This window comes from Typopeltis vanoorti, chromosome 17 (genome assembly GCF_054136105.1).
Source record: "Typopeltis vanoorti isolate ZY-2024b chromosome 17, IOZ_Tvanoo_1.0, whole genome shotgun sequence".
In the NCBI taxonomy this organism is placed as follows: domain Eukaryota; kingdom Metazoa; phylum Arthropoda; class Arachnida; order Uropygi; family Thelyphonidae; genus Typopeltis; species Typopeltis vanoorti.
In genome coordinates, this window is record NC_143565.1 from 55,705,563 (window position 1) to 55,728,399 (window position 22,837).

Sequence of the window (22,837 nt, forward strand, 5' to 3'; positions counted from 1 at the left end):
ATATAAGACACATGCCAGGAGAGTGACTAGTATGGTAAGGAAGGCGAAACTGGAATATGAGAGGATATTGGCTCTAAGATCCAAAGAAAATCCTAGGGAATTTTTTAGCTATGTGGCCAGTAGGAGGAGAAATGATTATGAAAGAATGACATTGTGTGATAAAAATGGGAATAGAGTGACTGATGCAGAGGACATAGTGGAATTGTTCAATGAACACTTTATCGATGTATTTCATCCTGGAGGAATAAATTTTAATACTAGAGGGATAGGACAGGTTCGGGGTTGAGAGGTGCAGGAGAAGAGTGTGTTCCAAATACTGAGTACTCTGGATATCAGTAAAGCTGTGTGATGGATGGTATTTCACCACGAGTTTTGAGAAAACATCAGCTGACAGCTCCTTTGACCTGGCTTTTCAATGAAAGCGTGGCTAAGGGAAAGGTGCCCAGGGAATGGAAGGATGGTAAGATAGTGCCATTGCATAAAGGTGGTAGCAGACTGAAAATGTCTAATTTTAGCCCAGTTTGTGTGTCATCAGTAGTTGTTAAGATCTTGGAGAAATTAGTTAGGGACCGTATACAGCATTGGACCGATGAGGGTAATGTTATCTGTGAGAGTGAACATGGATTTGTGAAGTGGCTCTTGTTTTAGTAATATGCTATCATTTTATAATAAAGTTACAAGAGAAGTAGATGAGGGAAAGGCATATACTGCAATTTTCTTGGATTTAGCGAAGGCATTTGACAGGGTTCCACATGATAAGCTGATATTTAAGCTTATATGGTCGGGCAGTTTCAAGGAGGTAGAGGGTTACAAGTGGGGTCTACAGGGCTCAGTACTGCGACCCACATTGTTTAATATATCAATGACATTGTCAGTGGATTGCATTGGGATATACAGTTGTTTGCAGATGATGTGATGCTGGGAATGGTTATAAGTAATAGTGTAGATGCGGTTGTCCTGCAGGAGGATTTTAATAAGCTAGACAGATGGGCAAATGAACGGAGGCATCTGTTTAATGCAGCAAAATGTAAGGTCTTGAGGTTTGGGACACATCGATGGAACGCTGCATACCCTATTGGAGAGCTATATTGGAGGAAGTGGGCAAGACAAGAGATCTGGGATTGATGATTGATAGAAACCTGAAATTCAGGGGAAATATTTTAAAGGTGGTGAAGGTGACATAGAGGATTGCTGCAATAATGAGAAGGATGCTGACCTGCAGAGATCAGCTTCCTTTGGAAAGATAACTCTTTTACCCTTGCGTAAAAGAGTTATCATTCCCTTGTATAAGACCCTGATAAGACCACACTTAGACTATTGTTCTCAGATTTGTTCCCCAGGATTTGAAGGGGATAAATTAACTGTGGAAAGGGTACAAGGCAGATAACAAAGATGGTTTCAGGACTGTACAATGTTAGTTATGAGGATCGGCTGAGGGAATGTGGACTGCAGAGTTTGGTGGATAGAAGAAGGAGAGGCGATATAATTGAGACTTTTAAACTGTTGTGAGGTGGTTACAGGGTTGACACTGGGGAGTTCTTTCACTTGGTTGAACAGTGAGAAGGAGTGATGACAAGGGTCCTTCTCTGGAAGTTACAAAAGGAAACTGAGCAAGAAGCTGAGGGTGAGGAGTGGTTTCTTTGCATGGAGGGTGGCTGAAATAGAGTGGTGAGAGTGAGAATTGTCATTGATTTAAGGAGTTGTATGATAGACTTTGTGTTTCCTAGGAAGGACCTCCCACAATGAGTCTTGATAGACTTTGTGTTTCCTAGGAAGGACCTCCCGTGATGAATCTTTTGACTTCATGGAGGCCTAAATAATAATAATTTCAGTATGGAATAAATCCATCCAGAACTGCAATGCAGCTCTCACAACACAAAGTGATTCAGGAGTTCTTGAGGTAAACTGACCTACTCCTCCTTCAAAGCAAGGATAAGGCCCTATTTCTTTTCTGGATGGAAATTTCGAGCAGCAGTTCACCTCCCTATTACATTCCATTCGTGTTCTATGGGGTTGAGATCTAGGGAGTGTGCTGGCCACTTGATTATATTAATAGCTTGATCTCCGGAAGTGGTGTGGCATTATCATCTATAAAAATGAATTCTTTGCCTTCCACGCCACTGGACAACAAAGTTCTTCACATGACATTGAAGAACTTTATTGCTAATTTGCATAACAGTATTCCATGTGGTATTCCGTCAAATGCCTTTACAAAATCATCGTGTAGTCATTTCCTTATTCAACTCAGCTGTTACTCTATTATAAAAAGTTAGTAAATTATTAAGACATGACTTCCCCTTGACAAAGCCATGCTGATCCTCATACAATATCATATTTTTATCTACCCATTCTTGAATTCTCTTTTTTACCAATTTTTCTAGTACTTTTACTACCACACCTAAGATACTGATTGGTCTGTAATTTGCTACTATAGTCTTAGAACAAAGGAATGATTTTGTCCTCTTTCCACTCCCTTGGAACTCTACCAGAACTGAGACTTAAATTAAACAGTCAAAGGCATTGCCAATTCTCTTGCACATTCTTTCAAAACCCAAGCTGATAGCCCATCTAATCGCACAGTGTATTTACATTGATCCAATTCATCCACCTATGTTCCCATATTAGTGTCTGTCACAAAGCAGTAACCTCGATAGGAAGATATATGCTTGCAAAGTGGTCACTCAGTAAGTCAACTATTTTATCCGTTTCCATCTCCTCGTGACAATCATCACTCATTAAGGTTAATCTTCCATAGTCATTCTTCCTCTTGCTTTCTGCATAATGAAAGAACTCCTTGGGATTTCCTTTTGACCTTCTTGGCTAAATTTTTCTCGTAATCTGATTTTGCCTACCTTGCCAAGCTGGTCACCTTTCTTGCCTGAGCTTAGTACTCTTCATGAGTTTGCTGGTCACCTTCCACGGCATTTTCTTCTTCTTCTGCAGCTCCTGCTTAATGATGTTACTCATCCATCTAACTCCTATCTGAGTAACCCTCCTTACCCTACAATTTAATATTGTATACAATTTAATATTGCTTCCTCTAGATGACCCTTAATATATCCCATGCACTACTAACATCCTTACCCTGCAGTGTTTTATGCCATGGTACAGATTTTTCTTCCTAAGCATGTCATAATCACCTGCTTTGTAGTTCTACAAATATCCCTTCTTGATAGAATATTCCTCATGTTTTATAATTTCCCAAATCAAGACTGCATGGTCACTTTCACCAATTGGAAGCAATGTTCATGCTTCAGCTCTTCACCATTCTGAGCAGTCTGTTTTAAAAGAAAGAAGCTAGCAGATGAATTTCAATCTTTTCCCCACCAGTTCATCCTTAAATCGATATTCCTGGAAACTGTCTTTAGAAGATACTATTTTCTGATTCTTTGTAGGACCAGAATCCCAATTAAGTGCAAAGACTTGGTTTCCATCCCATCCATTGAAATTCTCTCCATCACATCTCATCTTCCTTATCCCTTTTTTACCTTGCGGTGTCGAGGGTTTATTAATCATTGGACCTCAAATCGTTCACAGGATAAGGTGGCCAGCCCTATGCCACGGTGTATCCTATGTCTGTAGTGTTGAGTTCTCAAGGCCGGTTTGCCTACTTTGCAGGATGAAAAACCCTGCTGTCCATGCCCAAGACCAGCTAACTTGGCTATGGCTGAGGAATATCCTTCAGCTCCTCACGTCACCGACGGGAATCGAACCTAGGACACTCCTTCCCCAGGCATATGGTTGCAAAGTGCACAGCCACTAGGCTAACTGCATGAACTTTATATATATATATATATATATATGTAGAAAGTTTGAAACTCTTCAAGAGAAACATCAAATTTCTATCTGTCCTCATCATGGGATATATATATATATATATATCTTCCTGAGTGATCATATATATATGATCACTCAGGAAGATGACTTCACTATTTGGATAACTGAATTGTAGATGGTACCCTCAAGGGCCATAATATCTGAGTAGCTTACATGACTGTCCAAACTATCCATATTCTCATTAGATTCCCATCCCCCTTCTGTAAATATTCAGGTGTTTTAGAATTCCATGTTCTTATAGCAAGCAGCTGTTTTAAAATAAGACAAAAAGGAATATCTCAGTGATGTAGAGTGCATAAGAGAGGAAACATCTGGTCTGACACATAATGCATCCACAACAAATTGCATCATTTGAGACAAAACCGCTATGCCCTATCTTGAAGACAACTTTCCTTCATATTTAATCAAGGAATTCACTGTTGTCATTCACTCACATGACGTCCCTCAATAGAAACCAGGATCTCTAATGAGATCTCTTACTATACTAGATTTCATCTTCTCCACCAGTCACCTCCAGACTATCCAAAGAGACAGTGATGCATGACATATGCCATGCATCACTGTTGCCTCATTTTGATTGTTTCTGTTCTAATGGTTTATCTGAATTTTCTGTTAATTTTTTTTGCCCTTTCTTAACCTTTGACCCTGAAAAAGCCACTAGATGTAAGTGTGTAGAACTAGTCTGTGCATTTTATAGTTGTAAATTACTATAATGACAGATTAAAAAAAAAAATTCTTTAAATGAAGTTGGAATGGAGTCAGACCATAACCTTTTATTTTTTGCAAATTTTTCCCTGTCAAACAGGGAAAAATTTGCAAAAAATTTGCAAAAATTTGCAAATAAACAAAGCTTGTTTGCCAGATGGGGTTTAGATATCAGAAAGAATCTAGAGTGTCATTAAGAGGGAATGTGAGAAGCAGAGACATCAAAACAGAGCATAATGTTTAGTACTATTGAAAGTAAAATTTTGTATATAGGATTTAAAGCATGAGTAGAGTTTTTGTATGAAGGGAAATATTGCCAGTAATAAGAGAACATTTTTGCTGACTATTCTGATTTGTTTGTGAATGTGATATAGAGGATTTAAAGTGGGAAGAGTTTTGTTGTGTGGGGTGGACAATATTGCCAGTGATAAGGGAAAGCATTTTGACTAAATATTTGGCTAATTTTCATGTAGTACCATCCACTATGGCTCCTAAGTCATTATTATTCCATGGTCATTTAGCCTGACCATGTTACTTGGTGAACCTGAAATGGAATATACTTCACTTAAAAAAATAAAATGCTTGAAAACATTGAATACTCAAGAAAATGTTTTAAACAATACCAGATAGTGTGCTTTCATGTACTTTTTCTTTCTCCACTGCTATTATTATTATTATTATTATTAAGATTAAGATTATTATTATTAAGAGGGCGCTTTAGCAGCAAGCAGTCGCAAGCACGCTATTTCGATGCTCCCATATTTTAAGTTGCAAAGTAGATCTATTCTTGTGAATTAAAATTTAAAATACATCAGTGAACTCCGTTCTTCAAGACAAACATATAGATGTAAAAACTGTAAGTATCTGTTAAGTAATAAGTAAAATATAAGTATTCAAAGTTTGAAGTATATGTTGGTCAACTACGCGAGAAGAGAACAAAGGGAGACGCCATATTAGAAAATACAGCAAGATCGTCAAACAAGAAACATGAAGTGCTACAAATGCCAAGAAGACCTAACGGGGGAAGAAAACCACGTAACATGTAGGAACTGCCAAAGAAACATGCATTTTTTATGTTCAGGATTGTCCGAGACTACTTGGCAGCGAAAATCAAACAAGAATTGTGACGAGTGGAAGTGTCCCCATTGCAGAGACAACAAAGGAACGTTGCCTTTGACCGCAGGCGGAAAACAGCCAATGCAGAAAACAACCGCAGGCAGTAAACAGCTATCAACAACAGAGCGAATTAAAAACAAAGAAAACAACAACGGAAACCCAGGTGAGCAATCTTTAAATGCATTACTTGAAAATAGATTACAAAACCTAAAAGACTGTTTAATCGATTTTGTTGGAGAACTATTTAAAAAACATACCGCACAAATTACAGAAAAATTCAACCACTACGAGGAATTTGTTAAATTTAATAATAACTCGATAGAAGGTATGTTACAGACCGTTAGAGAAATTAAAAACTGCGTCAAAGAGCTAACTGAAAGACAGCATAATTTAATTAAAGAGACAACGGACCTACGGCAAGAACTAAACTCTCTAAAGCAACAGTACGAGCTCTCAAACCAACTGCAGCACAAAAATGACCTCCTCATAAATGGTCTCCCAGAAATAGCTACGGAACATCTAAGAGACACTGTAATACAACTAAGCCAAAAAATCGGCTCTCCCATTGAATCAAGAGATATCCAGTCAATGCATCGGTTACCACAAAAAAGGAAAAGAGAAAATAATACCCGTCCTTCTCCCGTCGTAGTGCGACTCACCAACAGCCTAACAAAAACTACACTTATAAAAGCAAGCAGGATTAAAAATCCAGTAGTAAAGGATCTGAAAGGAGACCACGACAACACCCCAATATACTTGTCTGAATACCTTACTCCACACTATCAGAAAATATTCTACCAAGCAAGGAAAGTAAAAACAGAAAACAATTACCAGTTTATATGAATAAGAGACAGCAAAATATTCCTTAGAAAGACACAAGACGCAAAACCAATCGAAATAAAATCCGTAGATGACCTCAACAGGCTGTCACATTGAAAGGAATATTGACAACTCGTAAAGAAGGAACAGCACACCAACCAACATGAATGCAGACCATAAAGCAGACATAATCACCCTGGAACATGATAATTGCCACATTCTGAAATCAATATCAGAATGGAAACAACTGACAATCCCCAAAAAAGGACTATCTATTCTCCACATCAACATCAGAAGCATTCAAAAATACTGGCTGACCCTGCAAGCTTATCTGAAGGAAGATATAGACGAAATAGACATCTTAATACTGACTGAAGTATCTACGACAAACGAAGAGGCAACCTCCTACCAAATGCCACACTTCCAACAACACAAACATTGCAGACAAACAAAACGAGGCGGTGGTATAATAATATTTACCAAACATAAACTAGAAGTAACAGAAATAAACTATAAATTAGAATACGCAGAAAACATATGCATCGAAATTAAAAACATCAAACAAGAAAACTCCCTGATATTAAACGCAATATATAGACCACCCAACTTAAGCACCACAAAATTCCTAGAAGAACTAAACAGATGGCTTTCAGCCACGAAAGTAGGCACCTCAAAATACTTGATAATAATAGGAGACATTAATATAAACATTAGGAACATAAATAACAACACAGAACAATACCTAGACCTATTATCGGCATATAACATAACCCCATCCATACAGTCGTATACACGAGAAGAGATAGTCGGAAACACAACAACCTCAACCTGCATTGATCATATAAATTTAAGGGCCCCTCCAAAGAGCCACACAGCAGCCGTCATAACATGCAAACTAGCAGACCATTATTTCACAGCATTGCAGTTACACACTGAACCAGAACCCATAAAAATCACTGAGACTACAAAACAGTATCATAGCATTGTAAACGAAGCAATAGTGAACGATGAAATCAGAAAAACAGACTGGATGCAGATAGCATCTCTAGACTCTGCTGAAGCTGTATATAATAATCTTAAACTTGCATTTAACAAAATATATAACAAAGCATTAACAAAAATAAAAATACGCCCCCAAACAAAACAAAATCCATGGATAACAGACAACATACTAACAGACATACAAAGAAAAGATGCCCCATGGAAACAACTTAAGAAGTCGCCAAAATATCGCTTTAAAAGCTGAATACAAAAAAAAACGGAATCTCCTAACAACCCAGATTAGAACGGCAAAAAGAAACTATTACAGCAACAAATTAACAACGTGCAGAATGACATAAAGGAAACCTGGCACCTGATTAATGAAATGCTGGACAATATACACAGAACCACTGCCTCAGAAACAATAAAACATAGCTTTGCCTGCGACCCCAAATCCCTCAAACAGTTGGCAAATAACTTTAATCAGCACTTCGTGAACTCTGTCCAAAAGCTACAAGAAACAACCTTTCCTCACACAAACGAACATTCTCCACTAGGTCCACGAGCAACCCAGTCGATGTGGTTCCCCACAGTAACAAAAGAACTATCACTGGCAATTCAACAAATTAATCCTAACAAAGGACCAGGGATAGACGGAATCAGACCAAAAGACATCAAGAAACACTCAACCGACCTACTTCCAGTTATAAAAAAACTGTTAAATAAAATCTTCGAAACGGGACACATACCTGAAACACCGAAGACTGCATTAATCACACCCATACACAAACAGGGAAAAGGAAACATAATAAGTAATTACAGACCTATCGCCACGCTGCCTGTAATCAACCAAATCATGGAGCGCATTGTACATCAGAAACTCTCCACATACGTTGAAAAATTTCAAATCATACCCAAAACACAATATGGCTTTCAAAAAAATAAAGGAACAGCAACACTCCTGGAAGATTTCACAGATCTAATAAACGCTGCATTGGATAAAAACAGAATAACATTAGAGGTCTTCATTGACCTAACAAAAGCATTTGACACACTAACACATAAAACCTTGTTAACGAAACTTACCCATATCGGAATTGGATTGGAGGCCATCTACTCCAGTGGTTTAAAGCATACACGAAAAACAGAAAGCACATCACCCGTATAGGATCAGCACACAGCAAAGAGGTACATGTAACCTGTGGAGTACCGCAAGGAGCTGTCCTATCTCCCATTCTATTTAACATATACACACGCGACATAAGCCAACTCCCCCTAAAAAGTAAAATCTTCCAGTATGCAGACGACACGGCCATAGTATCCATTCACAACAATGCAAATATCGCTTACGAAAATATGCAACACGACATCGATCAAATCACTAACTGGTTAACCGAAAACGGCATATATATAAACCCTGGAAAAACAAAGCTAATGATATTCAAAAACCCCCAAACCCTGCCCATAGAAACTAAATATCTCACTATCAAACATTCATCCTCCTATACACAAAGTGCAGAACCTAAAATCACAACCATGACACAGGTGAAAACAACACGCTATCTTGAACTTCACTTTGATGCTGATCAAAGTTGGAATAGCCATACAAACTACCTACATACCAAGCTTAGGATAATAGCAAGCAAACTATACAGATTAAAAGACATTGCCCCAACCCACATAAAAATACTAATCTATAAAGCATTATGTGAAAACATTTTAAGATATGCAATCACATCATACGCATTCTGCACAGACTACAGACTTAACAGGCTACAATGGTAGCAAGATAAAATGATAAAATTGATATTCTGGGAACTACCCACTCTTATGCAGGAAGCACGGACAAAACACAAAATATTTAAGGTGAAAAACTTGTGCCACTACACAGTCATGTTAAAACACTACTACAGCCCAACATATAGAGTAACCAGAACAACATATCAAATAACAAGACCACAGTCAACAAACTACATAACATATAAGTACAACAATCACTACGGCAAAGCCACCCGAAACTTCTACGTACCTGACATGATAAACAAACTGCCGTTCAACAACAGAAACCTAGGAACATACAGAGAGCTGAAACAGGCACTATATAAATATTATAGCGAGAATGAAAATTAGAGCAATTCCTGTCTCTCTCTTCCCTCACCACACATGCACACACACACACAAACCCGTGACAACCCCCCCCTCTCAAAAACTATCACTACAAGAACACAAAGGAACAAACACACCACGTCTAAATCCAACCCTATTTGCACAAAAAAAAAAAAAGTTAAACTGTAATAGCAGTCGAAGTCTTTCAAGCACATACCAATAAACAGTAAAATCAACACCTGGCTTGTGACCAGTATAGGAACACAACCATGAAACCACCACCCTCTGTCATCTATTATCTTCCTCAGATAAGCTCTGCTAAGCTTCGAGGAAGAAAATTACTAACTTGCAAGAATCTGTTATACACACTTGTAATGCGTTATAAATATTATATATATATATAATTACTACAGCAACTATGTATGCAATTAATCTGAGACATTAAAAAAAAAAAAAAAAAAAAAAATTCTGTATAATCCTTATAGTAATTACTGTAAAAATTAACATTGTATGTAACTTATACTGAGACATAATAAATTTTTTTTTTTAATAAAAAAAAAAAGAAAAAAAGAAAAAAAAATATTACTATTATACTCAAGATAACTATTGTATATATGTATGTGTAAATATTTTAGCAGTGAACAAAAATATTATTTATTTAAAAAAAAAAAAAAAAATTATTATAACTTAAGAATATTAATAACTCGCCAGTATTTCTTATTCACAATTGTAATGTATTATAAATATTATGTATATATATATACGTGAATATAAAACTATTGTTGTATATATGTATGTAATTTATCTGAGACAATAAAATGTTTAAAAAAAAAAAAAAAATTATTATTATCCTAAAACCCCATGGAGTTATGCCCTCATCTAGGAGGTCCCTTTTGTCACATACATACAGCTCATCATACCATGCCTTAAACATATTCAAATTCTCTGCAGACACCACATTCTCAGACAATGTATTCCAATGTTCACAACTCTCCATGCAAAAAAACCTGCTTTTAATTCTCTTGCTCACACCATCCTTATACAGCTCCCACCAGTTTATGAACAATCTCTTCAATGTTAATCCTATAATATCCCCCTTACTAACTTGTACATCTCTATCACATCACCCTCTTCCTCCTATCCACTAGACTCTGCAAATTGCATCATCTCAACCTTTCTTCATATTCAACATTGCAGAGACCAGAAACTATCTTAGTTAATCACCTTTGGACCCTATCCAATATTTCTTCATCCTTTTGAAAAACCAGGTGATCAAATCTGTGCACAGTAGTCCATATGTGACCTCATACAATGGAACTAGAATCTCCTTACTTTTACTACAAATCAGTGTCTTGGACATTGTCATAAGAATTTGTTGTGTTGTTTTCACAATTTTAGCAATATGTCTTCTAAATTTTAGATCCTTATCCACCATCACCCTAAGATCTCTGATTTCTTTCACCTCCAACAATATATCTTCACTAAGAGTAAATTCTACATCCCCTGTTTGTTTTCCAAATTTTAAAACTTTACATTTCACAACATTGAACTGGCATCTCCACTCCCATGCCTGTTCTCTCTGTCTATTCAAGTCTTCTTGTAAGGCCACAACATCTGCTCTAGTCCTCATAGTTTTTCTCAACTTTTTGCCATCTGCAAACAACTGTATCTTCTTCTCTCTTCCATCATCTATGTGGATGATGATGAGGCCGAATGAACTCTTTCCACTTCTGTCTGTCCCAGGAGAGTCCGAACAATTCTGTCCAGTTTGATGTCGCTTGTTGTGATTTGGTTTTCAGGTCCTCTTTTATTTTGTCTATCCATCTAATTCTGGGCCATCCTTTGGATCTTTTACCTTCCATCATTGTATTCAGGGCTTTAGATGGTAGTCTTTCTGTTCCCATGGCCAAACCATTCCAGTCTTCTCTCTTGGATTTTGTCTATTATTGTTATTTCTTGTTTTAGTCATTTCCTTATGTCTTCGTTTCTTAGTCGATCCAGCAGAGATACTCCAAGTAATCTTCTTAGCCAATCTATTTCAGTAACTAATAATTTTTTCTCTTCAGCCTTTTTGAGATTCCAGCATTCACTTCCTTTGTTACTTGTTTGATGTCTCTTGACTTCCATATTTTATTAAGTCGTCCAAATGTTTGGGATGCTTGACTGATTTGTCTGTTTATATCTTTTATAATTTCACCATTGTACTCAATAACTCTCCACATAAACAACTGCATATCCCCATTGAAATCTTCCCCAATATCATTTACATACAGGTTAAACAGCAGTGATCCTAAAAACAGATCCCTGAGGCACACCACTAGTGACTTTCTTCTTCTGGAATATTTCTCCTCCATGCACAACTTGTTGATACCTATCACAGCCAATCTCCAATCCACTGCACTAGTCTAATATCCAACCTCATCCACTCTGGTGTGACTATCAACTTATCATGCAGTAATCTATCAAAAGCCTTTGCAAAGTCTAAGTATACTACTGTATCCATCTCTCATGTCCAATGCTGCTGTCACCTTATTGTAATAAGTAAGTAGATTACTAAAATATGACCTCCCTTTAACAAATCCATACTGTCCATCAAAGATAATACCATTGTTGCTAGCCCAATTCTGGATCCAAATTCTCACCAACATTTCCAACACTTTAACCACAACAGCTGACACACAGATTGGCCTATAATTTGATGCTTGAATTCTGTCACCTCCTTTATGAAGCAATACAATCTTGTCTTCCTTCCATTCCTTTGTACTATTTATTGTAATTTATTGTAATAGAATTTAATTTTTATATCCTGTTTTCAGATATGTACTCCCAGCCATATTAAATTGAAAAATATTGGAAAAGTCAGTCAGGCAGCAGCAGGAGGATCAATGTGTGCAGTTGTTAATGGTGGGCTGTTCATTATTATTATTACTGATTTTTAAGTATTATGCATCAATTTTTCAAATTTTATTTAATTGATAATTTATAACAAAAATTTATAACAGTATTTATAGGAGTCCAAAAGTTAATGCAATGTAGGTGATTTTTTTAATGGTAAATTCTACATAAGAGGTTGTTCACTCTGTAGTACATCAATACTATGGATGGACAGAAAGTTAACGAGTTGTTCAGCCTTTAGTACTGTTGATGAATAGGAAGAGTGAAGAGAAAGAAGAAACTTTTCAATATTAGATTTAAAAAGCTGCAGATTATACTCTTTAGGAATCTATAAGGAATAAACTATTTCAAAACAGCAGCAGAAGGAATGAACAAAAAGGAAAAAAAAAATTATCCTAAATTACTGATACCATGTCTGATAAAGAGTGACCATGGAAATATATGTATGTATGTGTGTGTGTGTGTATATATATATATATATATATATATAGAGAGAGAGAGAGAGAGAGAGAGAGAGAGAGAGAGAGAATACAAGAATCAGCATCTACATGTCTGTGATAATAAAGTATACGTTTGGAGTTATTACCTATTCAAGATGTAAAGTAATGCCTCTAGCACAGGCAAAAATGCAATATCTCGGATTCCAAGTAGGCAATTCATGTAACATGTTTCTGTAAAAAATACAATAAAAGTTTAACATGAACTTAAAACATTACTAAAATACAGAACATTGTATTTTTTATCTTAACCCAGAGGAAGCCACAAGTATCTGTGGCAAAACTAGTTGGTTATCATTTTTTTCATATTATTACCTCCAAATAAAACCCAGTGCACATATTCATTCATGATTTTCTCTAAAAGCATAAAAAAGTAATTTGATGATAAACGTTTATCATTCCTCTTAGAAATGAATTGAATATGAGCTGAAAGATAAATGCTAGTGGAAATGGCAAATATAAAAAGATGGCATAAAATAAAAATCATCTCTGAAGCACTGACCTTAAACAATAAGAGAAATGCCACCAAGATTAGGTGACTTTTTTGGCATTCCAGAAGATTTATTTTACTCTGTAAAAACCAGAAATTGATATGTTGATAACTTGCTTGTTATTTATTATTACTATTATTATTTTATTTTATTTATTTATTTATTTTGGAAGTGAGAGGGTATTATATGTAGATGAGATTTCTCCGAGTTAGTTAATATTCTTGCTTATTCTTTTGAAGTGGCAGCTGAATTCCTGGAAAATAAAGGTTCACAGATAAGGGAGAAAAATTTCAAGTAGTATTGGAAGTGAACATTTTCATACCTATAAGAGTTATTTCAGTAATGCATAATACAAATTTAGATTAGAATACTGGAAAAAGCAATCCAGCAAAGAAAATGAAGAAATCATTTTGATCCTTGTTCTCGTTGTACTTGGCAACATGAGGACAAGAATCATTATATGAATATTGTCTCTTAAGAGAAGAAATTAATACAAAGTTATTACACCTAGAATGTGGCGATCCTGATATTGCAGATGAACTCATTCACAACCTTGGCACCAACTGACAGAAGAAATAGACTGAGCCAGTAGAAAGGCTTGATTTTCAGCACTCCAGTAGGAAATCTAATTTTCTAGTTCTTCTAGTTTTCTTATAAGGTACAAAGCCTTCTAAGAAAACTAGGTAGTGGCACCCAACTGTCTGGGAACAATCAGTTATTTACCCTAACCAATACGCATCACATATAGACTATATATCAAGATGTACTGTCAAGGACAAACAATACATATTCAAATAAAAGAGAACTTACACATTTGAAGAATTGTAGACCATCAGACCCTTTATATTCGACCTTTCACTTTTGAGATTATTAACATTGCTTTAACGGATATGAAACCAGGCAGGGCTCTGGGATTCGATGGTATTCATCCCGACTTCCTGCTGAAGTCAGGACAAAAAGCTTGACAGTGGTTGATTTGTTTCTTCTCTGACATCCTCCAGACTGGCAGACTTCCAAAAGAGTTTAAGAGAACAAAAATTATCCCTATTTTAAAACTGGGGAAAACTAACAACAAACTAGAAAATTACTAACCAGTTGGTAATTTGCTTAAGGAATTAACAATGCATATAACGGATATTAATTAAAGCAAACTTTAATGAATACCTTCAGTATTTTTCGGCAACGTCACGTTGCCATCTTCAGGAACATACAAATATGGTATGTGCACGCAGGCACTAACAAAAGCAAATAAGGAAGAAGGCAAGAAACAAAAATTGTTCCTAAAGTTCTAATGGTGCCCCCTAGTGGGCTAATTGGTTGTCTCCTACCAGCTTTCAGATTAGAACTCTCCACAGACTCCTTAAGAAGGTCACTTCTTGGCCTGTGGAAGTCACTAACAAACTAGAACCTTATAACTCTAGACCCCTCCCCCCCGATTATATGGACTTCCAAAAATACATAAACAAAATGTGCCATTACATCCCATAGTGGATGGCATTGATTCCCCCACATACAAATTAGCCAAACATTTAGCCAAAGCGCTCACACACTATACTGGCAACACACCGTCACACATAAAAAACTCAGCCCACTTTAAAGCCAGTATAGAAAACCTTTCACTCCAACACACTGACATAATGGTCAGTTTTGACATCTCCTCCTTATTCACCAATGTCCCACTCAAGGAAACCCTAGACCTCATCCAAGCCAAGTTTACTCCCGATATCTCAGCCCTATTTCAGTTCACAATGAACTCAGGCTATTTCGTTTGGCAAGGAAAATTCTACAAACAGATAGAGGGGACATCCATGGGTTCACCACTTTCCCCACCCTTGGCCAACTTCTTTATGGAGACCTTTGAAGAGAAAGCCTTAAACACTGCCCCACAAAAACCCACTATTTGGCTTCGGTACGTGGATGATGTGTTCGCTATTTGGCCACATGGCTCAGATACACTCCACTCCTTCCTAACACACTTAAACAACCAACACCCCCCCCAGAGTCCAGTTCACCTTAGAAAAAGAGGAAAACAACACCCTCCCCTTCCTAGCCACTCTAATCACTTGCCAGCCTGATGGATCTTTGGTTTTCTCTGTTTATAGAAAACCCACCCATACAGGCAGATACATTCACCAGCAATTCCCCCCCCCACTCACAACAATATGGGATTATAAAAACACTATTCAACAGGGCAAAATTAATCTGCTCAGATCACGATGCCCTAACCACTGAACTAAACCAAATCCTCAACACTTTCTTAGCCAATGGCTACAACCCCCAAAAAATCAAAAAAATACTAAAACCAGTAAACCACAACCCCCTCCTCCCCTCCACAATAAAGATTACACTAAATCTATCACCATCCCTTACATCCGGGGCACCTCTGAGAAAATAACCAACATCCTCAAAAAATATGACCTGACTTCGTGTTATAGACCATATAAAAAGTTGTCATCTCTTATCTGCTCTACCAAAGACCAACCACTCCCCTTAGACCTGCCTGGTGTATACCAGGTCCCTTGCAGCTATAAACTGTCCTACTTTGGCCAAACAGGCAGGACAGCGAATATCAGGATTTCAGAACACAAAGACTACATCCGGTTTCACCAGCACAGCCACTCTGGGTTAGCAGACCATGCCTTAGACACCCGCCATAGAATTCGTTAGAAGAAAACTAAAATAATACACTGCAGCAAGTTCAAGTACGAAAGATTATTCATGGAATCATCAGCAGCTCTAAAAAACGTTCCAAACTTCAACAAATTTGGGTGCATGAAACTACCCCAAATTTGGGAAGCCTACATTATGAGAACTTCAGCCCAACAGCCAAGACAACCCAATGCTAGGGGGCACCATCAGGACTTTAGGAACAATTTTAGTTTCTTGCCTTCTTCCTCATTTGCTTTTGTTAGTGCCTGCGTGCACATACCATATTTGTATGTTCCTGAAGATGGCAACGTGATGTTGCCGAAATATTGAAGGTATTCATTAAAGTTTGCTTTAATTAATATCTGTTATATGCATTATTAATTCCTTAAGCTAATTACCAGTTATGTATGACCAACGTATAAGCCTTGCTACAAGAATTACTGACCAATTGCCCTGCTTATGAGGGCAATTGGTCAGTAATTTTGTTATTTGTTATAAATTCCTAGAAAAGCTCATCCTCAATAGAATTGCCACTAAAATAATGGAACAAGTCCCAGTGGGACAGGCTGGATTCAGACATAAATGAAGCTACTGTGATCAGGTTTTGTCACTCACCACACAAGAAAACAACTGTAGCTTTTGTAGACCTTACCGCAGCTTATGATACAGTTCAGAGGCAAGATGCAATCTGCAGGTTACTCTGTGCGGTCCCATGCAGAACAATATCTAAACTAATTGAAAACCATCTGTTCCAAGTGGTAATATAAGTAAACAAAGAACACTGGATAATGGATTACCATAAGGGTCAGTACTGGCTTCCCTCCTTTTTAATTTATGCATTGTCATTTATACAATCAATCCTAACCTACTGGCTACCAGTGCTATGTTACATCCCACCTCCACACCCGCAGATCCAACATTCTTCTACTTGAATATAGCAAAATCATGGTAATCCAAGATCTCCCATGAAGACATCCTGCTCTTAGAAATAAATAGGCTAAAGTCAGGGCACCTTCCAATCCTAACAGCGAAAAATCTTTGCGAGACAAATTTTAACATGAAGGAAAATTGGAATAATACTTCAACAGGGTACTTCCGTGAATTAGTGGACCCAACCCAGATGGCTTTGGGTTTTGACCTACCACAGAAAACTTGGCGTACCCTTAACAGAATTTGCACCATTCCTGGCAGATGTGCAGATCACCTTTACAAATGGGACATGATTGCCTTCCCCAGGTGTGACTGGGGATCACCCTGCCACACAATTAGTCATATCACAGTAGAATGTGCTCAACGTGCATACCATGGAACCCTGTCAGACTTCATCCACACTGCATCGAGTGCAGTTGATTGGATAAGCAACCTAGATATACGGTTGTAGTCTATTCCTGAGTGTCTTTTTTTTTTACTGTTTTATACCATGTTTAAGTATTTTGTCTATTTTATACTAAATGTTTATTATATACTAAAGATTATTGTAATGTAACTTTTCATCAGTGAGCCATATGCTAAATAAAATAAATAAATACCAAGTTATAATCTGAATTGCTTTGAGGACAAACAGCATCTACAGCATACTCACAAGGATTGCAGGTGTAAAAGAGATCAAGAATACCATGAGCAGTGAGGATTACATGATAATTGTGATAAGCATGTGAACAATTTGAAACAGTTTGCTATCATTCATGTTGAAATAATTGATGATAGGAAATGCTTCATTATCTACTGGAATCAGTGGAGCTGGAGAAAATTCAGTTGAAAGCATGAACATGAAAATCTCCAAGGAAGATGACATGCCTGTTTAATAAGTCAGACTATAAAATACCAGCATGTATTTTCTAGTGGAATTTGAAGAATTAATAGAGATTACAAAGAATTTGATAGAATGAGACAAAAAAAAGATCAAAATGAAAATAGTTTCAGTGATACTCTCTCTCTCTCTCATAGTATTTTACTAATTTATGTCTTTCTTTGAGATAAATAAGTAAAAAGAGCATGTAAATAGGGAACAATAAGATGAGGAGAAATCTGAAAGTTGAGTTTCCATTAAGGAAAAGTAGATGTGGTTTGGCAGTTTAGGAATAAAAATGGAATCTTCAGTGTGATACCTAGTATCACACTGACAAGGAATAGTGCAAAGGAGAGAAAGGATTGTAGTAATCTTTAATTTACCTTTGGAGGGGGTATAAACTTTGTTCGGTGTTTATAGATTATTCTAATTCTTTGCCATTTTAGGAGATAGGCCAATTTGTTTGTTATGCCTTTGATGTGAGGTAGGAATATGTTTATATATGATCTGGCTTGGAAGATAGGGACTTGTTATTCTTTTTTAAGCAGTTTAGGAGTTTGGAGATAAGGAATTGTTATTTTTTTTAAGGAATTTAAGGAATTGGGCAATTTTTTTTTATGTGTATTGATTTTTCTTGAATAATGTTAACAGTGCCTTTTGTTGCAGCTTTGAAGATAGTGACTAAAAAACCAGCAAAATATTAGTAAGTTCAATAAACTGTTTAGACATTATGAATAGTGTAGTGGGGTGGTGCCAAGTATATCCAGTGGCACAAATTCATCTTTTATCTTTTACACTTTATTCTTTTTACAAAATTTTCAGGTATAACTATGTTGGATATTTTTAAAAAATATTGTGTCATCCTAATATGAACATGGTGGCATCCTAGTTGACTGATTCAGCTCCTTTGTCCATCTCGTAGCTGAGCGATGCTATCATGTCTAATGCTCCTGAAGTTATGAAACCCTAATGAAATTCTAATCATCCTGCTAGTTATAGATCAATTACAGTGGTTCATTTTTATTTTATGGAGAACCAATACAATCAAATTGTTAATTTTGACAAATGAAGGTAACTTTTTGAAAACTAAGATATTAGGCAGGTATTTTTAATGAAGTGATCACTTAAAGGTGTGTATATTTGCAATAAAATTTGGAATAATACAAAGAAAATGTATATTATTTTATTTTCAGAGAAAGGACAAGTATATGTCTGGGGTTATGGTATTCTTGGCCAAGGGCCAAAGGTTACATATCTTCCAGAACCAACATTATTGCCTGAACCTCTTTTTGGATGCAATGAATTCAGTCCATCAGTCAGAGTTTCCCACATTGCTTGCAGTCTGAGTCATTTTGCTGCTATAACAAGTAAGTGTTAATAGCACCTACTTAAAATGTTACCTAGAAAAATTAAAGGAACAATAATGCATCACTGAATGTTTGATGTTCAGTCTAAACATAACCAGTAATTGTAAAAATTAAAAATTTTTCAGGATTTGCAAAAAAAAAAAAAGTACAAAAAGAAAATACAAAAAAGTTTGGTATATTATAAAGTCTCCTTATCTTGCAAACTCACTTTCCAGTACACATTTTAAAATAATAAGTTAAGCAAATTGATATAATTTCTTCTTTCTAGCTAGCATGCTGTTAGTTCAAATCTCACCGTAGTATGAATGTTTGTGAAAGTCTTTAGTTGGTAAGAAAATTTCATAGCCCAGTGTAAACCTGCCATCATGCTAATTGGAGGGCTGAAATGACTTGAAAAAAATTTAAGAAAGATTTACAGTTTTTTTTTTATGGGTTACACTAATAACATATAAAAATACTTATGGAATTTTTCCCCCTTTTTATGATTAAATTTGTCCTGAAAAAATATATAAGTCGGATTTTTCATTGTAAAACTAAATATAAAACAAAAATGAATATCATATTTCCATTGCCAAAATGCAGAAAATTTTCAGAATTCGAAAATCTTGATGTTATACAGTAAAATTAATATATGTTATAGAAATGAAGAGTGACCAAGCAGTTTGAAGCAGCAAGAAGAAATGCTTGCATTTATTTTTACATATTATTATTATTATTATTATTATTATTATTATTGGAGACCTCCAGGGAATGAAGGATTCATTGAGGGAAGCCATACATCACCTGCTGGCTGTTATACATGCTCTTAAACTCATTCACACTAGATACACTCACTACTTCAAAAAGCAAACTGTTACACTCACTCACTATTCCACTGATCAGTGAGAAAAAAATCTAGCTCTTATATGAAATGCAATTTTATCCTGCTCAAGATTAAATGGTGATCACTTCCATTTTCAAATCCTCTGTACACTCTTGTGTCTGGCACCAGTGAGAAAACATAACTATCGACACTAACATAGTCAATGAGACTTTTCTTATTCCTTGCCTCTTCTCTCTCCATGTGAATTTGTGCACATTTTTATGTTGGAACATGGTGTTAGTGATAATCAGTCCATGTCCTGAGTAGAAATCCAACAGGCATTTGCCATTATTATTAGCTTTGCTCTTTTCTCTAAATTTTCCCAAAATATGTTTGTGTCTGACAATCATTTCCTACTCTGCTATTTAGATCCCCAACAAGGACCAACTTTTCTCTTTTCATTGTGTCAGTTGCTTTCTCTGAAGCCTCAAAAAAAATTCCTCTCCTTCTACCTTAGTAGAGCCTTCTATGGGACCACAGGCAGAAATAAGTCTCGTTGTCCAGTACCCCATTCTGATATTTGCCCACATCACTCTACTTGATGTTGCCTGCCTTTCAAGAAGTTTAGCCTCGTATATATAGTGTTGAATACTATAGCTACTCGTTCTTTTTCCTGATTGTTATTGCCTGAATATAACATTTTGTATTTATTGCTTAGAAAGATTTCACCAGTTTTTGTCTTTTTTGTTTTAGTCATCCCTATTATGTTGATCTGGTACTTATCCCATTCTTCTGGTAGTTCCACTTCTTTGCCATTCAGGATTTTTATATTGATAGTACCAATCTTGGTGATGTTGAGTTGAAATGTGTTTCACGATTTGTTCCAGTAGCTGACGTTTTGCTGTTTGCCCTATTTCCCTGGTGAAAACAATTGGGACCTTGTTTAACCGGGCGACACCCCAGCCAGTATTAAATTCTATTATGTTGTACCATTATTTTACATTGTGATTTAAGCCAATAAGAACACAATTTGGTCCGCTTAATCCCAAACTGTTAACAGAGTGCACCACGAGAAGGTGAGGATTGGACATTAGGCTCAGAAGCTCTGGTCGGTTCTCCCCGCATTCCTCTAAAGACTATGTGGAGGTCTCCTCTCAATTATACAGCTTTGACCCCTTTCTTAACTGCACGCAAACCAAATTCCGTGGATGTCCCCTTTGTCCTCTCCCAACCTTCCATATAATGAAAAATTTCATCATCTACCCTTTCAGAAGTTTATGGATTTCAATCGTAGCACTCTTCTTTGTCTTGTCTACCAGTGTCTGCAGTCCACATACTGTCAATCTGTCCTCATAATCTATATTCCATATCTCTGATGTTATCTTTGTAACTCTTCTTTGCAGCCTTTCCCCAGCTTCTTTATCCTCTCAGAACCCAGGAAGATCTGTGCATCATACCAGTTGCAGTCATGTCAAGGCTTCACAAAGAGCCAAAATGACTTCCTTTACATCATAATGTTCATTTCAACATTGTAATTATCTTATGAGTTGCATTTGCAACTCAATTTTTGTTAAGTGACCTTTGAACTTCAAATTCCTGTTCACCAAATTCAAATTGCTAACCACCATAACTGCAAGATCCCTATCCTCGTGGTCTCTCCAAACAGTATATCCCATCAATATAATATGCTGTTATATAGCCATTCTCATTTACCCAGATTTCCTGCCTAATATCAGGTAAGGTCCTTTCCAGTATTGCACATGAAATTGATTGTATCAGTAAAGTAAACAAAAATAATTGGTTGCAAGATTTAAAACTAACAGTTTTACCTTTTCTTTCTTTCTTTTTTTTTTTTTTTGTGATCTCAGCTATTATATAAAGTAGTATTGTTACTATTTCAAATCACAAATGCTTAAGTCATTATAGATTGTATTTATTATTTAGGAATATGGCTTAAGATGGGATAAACAGTGATATGCATCAGTATAGTCATGAACATATGAACAGAACACAGAGTAAAAATAAGATTTGAGATAAAACAGCATAGCGATAATTAATACAGAGACCACTGGGACGGCTGGTCTGGTATGCATAAATCAGGTATGTCAGCACATCCCTTTAAGGATGGAATGAGCTTTCCCACTTACCTGTTATCCAAATGCTTTTCAAAACTAAATGTTGAAGCTTCATGAAGCAAACGCTACAGTCAGCACATCCTTTTAAGAATGGAATGAGCTTTCCCACTTAACTATTATCCAAATGCTTTGCAAAACTAAATGTTGAAGCTTCATGAATAAATGAATTCATTTTTGTAAACTGTAAACATTTTTATACATCATGTATAAAAATGTTTACAGGTTTGGAGAGTAAAGTAACAATCATCCAAGTAACACCACATAATATTCTAGCCAGCCTTAATGTGGCAGCCATCTTCATCAGTGTACTCAGAGGAGTTGCACATCATTGAAGAAAAGTTTCCACCTAGCACCACCTTTTCAGACCATATGCAGATTATGCAGATTTCATCACTTGGAGGAGAAAATCTATGAACAGAATTATGGATTAGCATTGGGATTTCCATCATCGCCTCTAAGGGTCATTCATAATGAATAACATAGCTTTAAATATTAATAATTTTCTGCATATTATTGTTAAGTATATCGGAAAAGGGTAAAGATACACATTTTTAAATGTCAGTGCCTGAAATCAGCACCTGTTAACTGTGGGCACTTGGCAATGTTGCAATTATAAGATCATGTTCTTTATGAAAAAATCACTTTGTG

General features: G+C 36.3%; 1 protein-coding gene across 2 annotated transcripts in view; it reads left to right on the forward strand.

Moving 5' to 3' along the window:
- Nucleotides 1-22,837, forward strand: part of LOC150097407 (RCC1-like G exchanging factor-like protein) — a 264,930-nt gene that overhangs the window by 223,584 nt on the left and 18,509 nt on the right. For both annotated transcript variants that reach the window (XM_090407234.1, XM_090407235.1), the window contains exons 9-10: nucleotides 12,381-12,468; nucleotides 19,079-19,252. In XM_090407234.1, the coding sequence (XP_090263360.1) occupies nucleotides 12,381-12,468; nucleotides 19,079-19,252 (262 nt within the window). The remainder of the gene's footprint in view (nucleotides 1-12,380; nucleotides 12,469-19,078; nucleotides 19,253-22,837) is intronic.